The 6,609-nt window shown below is 27.1% G+C and overlaps 1 protein-coding gene across 1 annotated transcript; it reads left to right on the top strand.

Moving 5' to 3' along the window:
- The first annotated feature begins 3,841 nt into the window (after positions 1–3,841).
- On the top strand, positions 3,842–4,443 carry LOC108687926. The gene is given in 3 exon segments (XM_018193972.1): positions 3,842–4,030; positions 4,032–4,045; positions 4,127–4,443. Coding segments are annotated over 3 exon segments (432 nt in total). The 5' UTR covers positions 3,842–3,929.
- Positions 4,444–6,609: the final 2,166 nt, after the last annotated feature.

The following is a 6,609-nucleotide window of genomic DNA, read 5'->3' as shown; positions in this document are numbered from 1 at the left end:
ACACGGCCTGGCTGACCAGCACTTCCGGTTTTATAAAGAAGTAAAAAATTGGATCGATTCGTGGATAGCCTCAAAAGATGACCAGTTTTTTCGACGCGGGATTCGTACGCTACCCGAAAGATGGGAGAAAGTAGTGGCCAGCGATGGACAATACTTTGAATCATAAATATATAACCAGTTTTTTACAATAAAGCCTTGAATTTCGGAAAAAAAACGGCGGAAGCAAAGTTGTACACCTAATATAAATTATATTGTTTTTTTGAAAAATGAAGTCGAGTACATAAAAACACTTGTGAGCACTCACTGCTATTAGTCTAAAAAGATACACCAACAACAGTGAGCGCTCGTGGATTTGCTCCGCAAATCTGCTGATGAATTTGCTAGACGCGACCAATTTGATAAACCATAGTGCAGGATAGACTATGATCGCATGATACTACAAATGCTTTGAAACATTCTTTGGTTAGTTAATAATCACTATCGATTCGACATCGAATTGATGATCATTTCTCAATCTTCTCATTCAAGACTGTCTTCAGTCTTAAGATTCGATTCTTGATTAGCTTGTGATATCCTAAGATTGTACTTAAGACAATCTTAAAAACACACTAGCACTTTGTCAAAATTTATCGTACACCTTGTGTGTGTGTGTGTGTGTGTGTGTGTGTGTGTGTGTGTGTGTGTGTGTGTGTGTGTGTATAGAGTATATATTGATATTGATCACTATTTTAAAAATGTTTATTGTATTCACGATGCTGGAAATCGATTCGAGATCTCGGAGAGAGATTGCATTTGAACAATAATTCAGTCACTAATATTATAAAATTAAGTGCGATAATTGTGACGTATGTAGGACAGACGAGGAGACAGCTAAAAACGCGAATTGCAGAGCACCGAAATCATATACGCTGGAGCACATCTTCTCGTTCAGTTATAATCGAGAATAGATTCGAACATGATTTCGATTGAAATAATATTGAAATTCTTGACGAAGAATCATGTTACAACAAGCGGTTATTTTCGGAGATGCTTTATATTAAAAAACAAAAAAATCACTTTAATCTCCAAACTGATACTGAGGACCTGCATAAAGCATACATTCCGACTATAAACAAAATCTAATTTTGCTTTATCAAAATCACACTCGTTCGATTATTTTTCTTTTAATCAATATTTGTCCGTCGTAACAGTTATACATTTTTATTCCTGGACTGATTTTACATCTTCATATATAATTTAACTTTTATTTATTGAAGAATTCAGTTTTACATGGATTATGACTCTGTTGATTTTACTTTCTGACTACGGCAATATATTATTTATTACACACTGATTATTGGAATTTGACGAGTATCATATCATCGAATTGTATTAATATATTTGACAGATTGATAAGTTCTACAGAGTTGACGTATTTGTTTGCTTTTTATCTTAAGATAATTAATGAAATTTATAATTTTATTAATTATATTTTTATTAGAACATCAAGAAATTCTTTTCAATCGTCCAACCTTTTAGCGATTAATTTCAGTTCCTCTTTCAACTAGTCTCACAACATACATGTATAATGAATTCCACGTCTATCAACACTGTTTGATTATTATATTATTATAATCGTAACATCATTATGATTATTATATATCTAATAGACCGAAACATGTTATATCGTAATTATTAACCGATTAAAATATAATAATTTTACTGTGTATTTTGATTTTTAAACATAAAAATTTGTATTTTAGACTCTTGCATGCCCTATTATTTATTTCTAAACTAAATTTTTATTGTAAAAGTAATAATTCAATAAACGGTCGTTTGAATATCCTTATAGAACAGTCATTTGCGACTTTAAAAATACAAAATCAAAATAAATCCAAGATAGTTATATTCAAGAAGTTTTTATATATATAGGTTAGAGTAATGTCACTTTGAACTTTTTAAAGTGAAACTCCCTATTTTTTATTGCATATTCTTGTAGTACATTTCGAGAATTTTCCAAAACACTATAATAAAATAATTTTTCATGAAATACTTTTCGAGTTATAAGGCTTGAAAGATACAATATCGCCGACATTAGTATTACGCAAAGTCCGACCGATAGCTAAAATCTTTTGAATGTTGTTCTAGATAACATTTGTTAAGATCAAAGTCACATTGGTGATTGTTACTCTTATTTTCATTTTTGCACTGAAAATTTATTTTTATGCAGGAACTTTTATCCGAGAACTTTTTTATCTTGTAGCCAATTCACTTAAAAAATCTCGTTGTACAACACATAAAATATCAGCTTTATGTGATATATATATATATATATGTATAATATGTATAAAATTCCGTATTATATTTTTTAGCGGGAAATAATATTTCAAAGACCTATGGTTACTATAATGAATTATAATGAAATGGCATCTTTTATTATTTATATGGAAATGGTAGATTTATCTGATGAAGACGAAGATATTAATACATTTCCACCATTAGGAACATTCTCAATTAAAGATAATGATGGTACGAAATTTTATGTAGACTTAGTATGTAGACTTAGTATCACTTAAATCAGTATAAAATCTAATCTGCCATGGTTAACCTTTTAGATTGTGAAAGAATACAAATATTATATCCTTTATGTGGACTTATGAAACAAATAAAACATATAAAAGTGGAACATTATTGAAAAAATTGTCATAAATTATAATAAAGATTTCATAATGCATTTTAAATTGTGAAGAACATTAGCACATGATTTAATTAAGATGATTTAAAGTATCTGATATATTTACATGTATTCAAAGTAAGTAAATATATTTACGTAAATAAATATTTTTTAATTGTAAAATAAGTTAGACATAAAAATGAAACTAAGAGAAGGTTAATTGGAAAGAATTTATTGTTTCTTAAAGAAAATCATTGTTATAATTACTGTTTTCATATACAGAGTGTCATAAAAATATATATGCACGGTTTAACCGGAATATGCGTTAAAGATTGAGATTGAAAATTAAAGATAGAAATTTAACTAAGAACAAAGGAATTTTAGCTTCCATTATTTTGGTCAAATTTTAATCTCAACCTTCAATACATAGTCTTATTCCAGCCTTAAGCGGGGAGCACAAACTTTTGCATAACACATAAAACATGAAACATAAGAAAACAATCAGAGTCCTTTATGTCATAAAAAGGAAGGAAATGAAGGACTTTGATTGGTTCATTTTCTTATGCATTATGTGTTATGCGTTATGTAAAAGTCTCTGCTCTCCATCTTAAGATTTTTATGTTTTAGGAATTATTAATTAATAAAAAAGATCATAATTCCATTTTAAAAAGTGAAGGTGATTTTTATATCTTTTAGCGCTTCTATTTATAAAAGAAACAACTTGACCTGAAATGTTCCCCTCGAAACTATTCTGCTTTGAAATATCTGAAACTTATTTTTTAAGATATTTGCCTAGGGTAATTAAATGGGATATATATATAGCTTATTGTCTGTTACTTTTCCAGATCGAGGGGAACATTTAAAAATTACAGCAGAAAAACATATATTGTGCTTTTGTGCGCATGATTTGTCGGACATAAAAGTAAAGCCTATCGAGATGTAGCCGATTCAGAGTTGCAATTAGTATCTTATATAACATAATCACAAGAGTCACAGAGTTTATCATGACTTTAGCACCTAATATAATAAAATATATATCCTACACAAGAGGAAAAAGAAGAAACTGCAAATTACTTTCTTCGAGAGAAAGGATTTCCTAATGTCATTGGTATTATATTGTACTTATATATTTCTATTCATGTTTCATTAGAAATGTTTTATTTACATATACTTTATTAGGTACTAGATGGATCTCATATTAGAATAAACCATTGAAAGACGATTCTTAACTGTAAAATATATTTTAAAATAATATTTTTCATTGCATATCCAAGGAATGATTAATCATAAGATGGAACTTTTGAATGTTTTTATTGAATATCCGAATTCCGTTCACGATGCTCGAGTCTTTAAAAATTCATCACTAAATAACGATTTATGAATTATGTGGAGGTTTGTTGAAATTAGAAAATAAGTGAAAAATGTCAAAACTAGAAAGTAATCAGTATTTCAATGTTATCAATTTTATTCTAGATAAATACTGTTTATTAGGAGATAGTGCATATCCCTGTTTATCAGAAATAGTCGTTCCATACAAAGACAATGGGCATTTGACATGGAAGTAAAGAATTGTTAATCAAAAATTAAATTCATGTAGAGTTGTTATTGAAAATGCACTTGGCATTTTAAAGCAACAGTTTCGCCAATTGTATCATTTCAGCTTAAGAGACATTCCACGCATGGTGCATGTTATACACTCATATTGCGTTTTACATAATCTAGTTAATATGGATGATTTAAAATTATTTGAAGCACCTCTAAACAATGAGAAATCAGATATAGAGGCATAAGATCATGTACAGAGTAATAAACCTGTAAGACAACATGAATCAGATATAGACAAACGGAATAACATATGTGATGAAATAACTCATTAAAAAATATCAAAGGAGTTTTAAATAATTTAAATATAACCAATGACTTATAAAATAGTTCCAACATGCTTCTATAGTAAAAGTAAAATCAACATCAGTGAATCTCTATCCTTTTTGCGCGCAGAAGAAATAAAATTCACTGATGTTTACTTTATTTATATCATAAGGACATGATGGATCTGTTTTACAAGTTTATATTATATTGTTATTATATTATTACATATTTTGAATGACTATTTTTGATATTTATATCAATTCTTGCAAAATATTATTACATTCCTGTCATAATTTACTAGTTTATGGATTGCTTGTATGCTTTTTTTTTCATTATGACTGAATTCTTTATGACTATCATCATGTTTTTGCTCTTATAACATTTGTCATTTTAATGTACTACAATGTTTTTATTTTCTTTACACATGTAAAGTGCCAAATGCATTTTTGATAACAGTATTGTTAGAATATTATATAATATTTAATAATGAATATAATGAATATAATAATGAACATAATATTATAAATATAATATCATGTGCTTAAAGTGTTTTTAAATATATTTATTCATACATTTTTTATAACAAAATGAGTATAAAAAAACTATTAATATCACACTATTGTAAAGAAATTATTATTATAATATAAATATTGACGCAACATGTTCAGGTGTTCCACATGTAACTACTTAATAATAAACTTAGTAAACTTGAATAACATTTAAAATATAATAATTTTTTGTAATTAGTAGTTCTTCCTGGAGAGAAAAGGAAGAAAGATGAATCCAGACACATTGTGATATATATACATAACATATTAGTATTTTACACGAAAGTACTTCATTAAATTTTTAATAAATCTGAATAACATTCAAAATAATTTTTTATAATCAATAACATCGAATCTTATAACTATACATATAGGCTTCGTATTTTTTCAAAATATTGTGTTTATATTATTTATTTTTCATCGCCTTTCTTTTTTGTTATTTGTATTAATTCTTTCAAAATATTATTGCGATCTTCTCGTAATTTATTGGCCTTAATGGATTGCTCGCGTGTTTCTTTCACAAAGTTTTCATATGACTCTTTTACTTTTTGTTGCTCTGCATTTTCCATTGTAGTTTATAACGTTTTTCACTTCATCTATTTTAGTTAATTCATAAATTTTAACTTTCTTTGAATATGTTTAACACACGTGCCGTTGCTCCCTTTTTTACTTGTGATCTAAAAAGAATTTAATATAAAAAATAATTTTAGCCAGATTAAAATCGATACCAAAATTTATTTTAATTGGATAAAGACATTCTCTTTCTTTCTCTTCTCTCTCCTTTTCTCTTTGATTGAAACATTGTACAATTTTCTTATCAATCTCTTTACTTATATTATCATCAATCACAATTTCATCAGATGTTTCCTGATACGATGTTTCTGCTTCATGATTTTTATGTTGCTTGTTTGCCATCATTGATATTCATTTTTCATGTTCGCATTAATATGTAAAATAGATCTGTAACATATTTAAAATAGATGATAACAGCAGCTCTGTGTGATATAAAAAAAAATTATTTAGACCTTTATAAATATTTCATCATTAACACAATAAAATATATTATTTTTAATACTACCAATAACACTGTAAAAAAATTAACTAGAGCATTTCAAATCAGCGCTAAAAAGGAGTAAATTAGTGATAAATTTATAGCGAAATTTGTTGCAAATACATAAGATTTGAAGCGGTTAAAAATTTAGATTTAAAGTTTTAAAATGCTTTTTAAAAATCGTTCTGCAACCATTTTTTGCAAAGAACATAACTTTGAATTTGCTTTTTTTTGCGCTGATTTTTATCCCATAATTTTTTTAGCAGTGTATATGCAAACATTTTTAATAAGACCTTATATTCTAATATGTAAAATAAAATTTACGAGTGAGTGATTGTCTTCTCTGCATTTGGACAAATTATGCCCTTATTTCCAGAAAGTACTAGTGGTTCTATGTTATGTTTCTCGCCTATTATAATATTTCAGTTAATTCTCTATAACAAAATTATATAATTAAACACAAGTATACATATATATATATATATATA

Source organism: Atta colombica, unplaced genomic scaffold (assembly GCF_001594045.1).
Source record: "Atta colombica isolate Treedump-2 unplaced genomic scaffold, Acol1.0 scaffold220, whole genome shotgun sequence".
NCBI classification, from domain to species: domain Eukaryota; kingdom Metazoa; phylum Arthropoda; class Insecta; order Hymenoptera; family Formicidae; genus Atta; species Atta colombica.
This window is presented reverse-complemented; position numbering and strand designations above follow the sequence as displayed.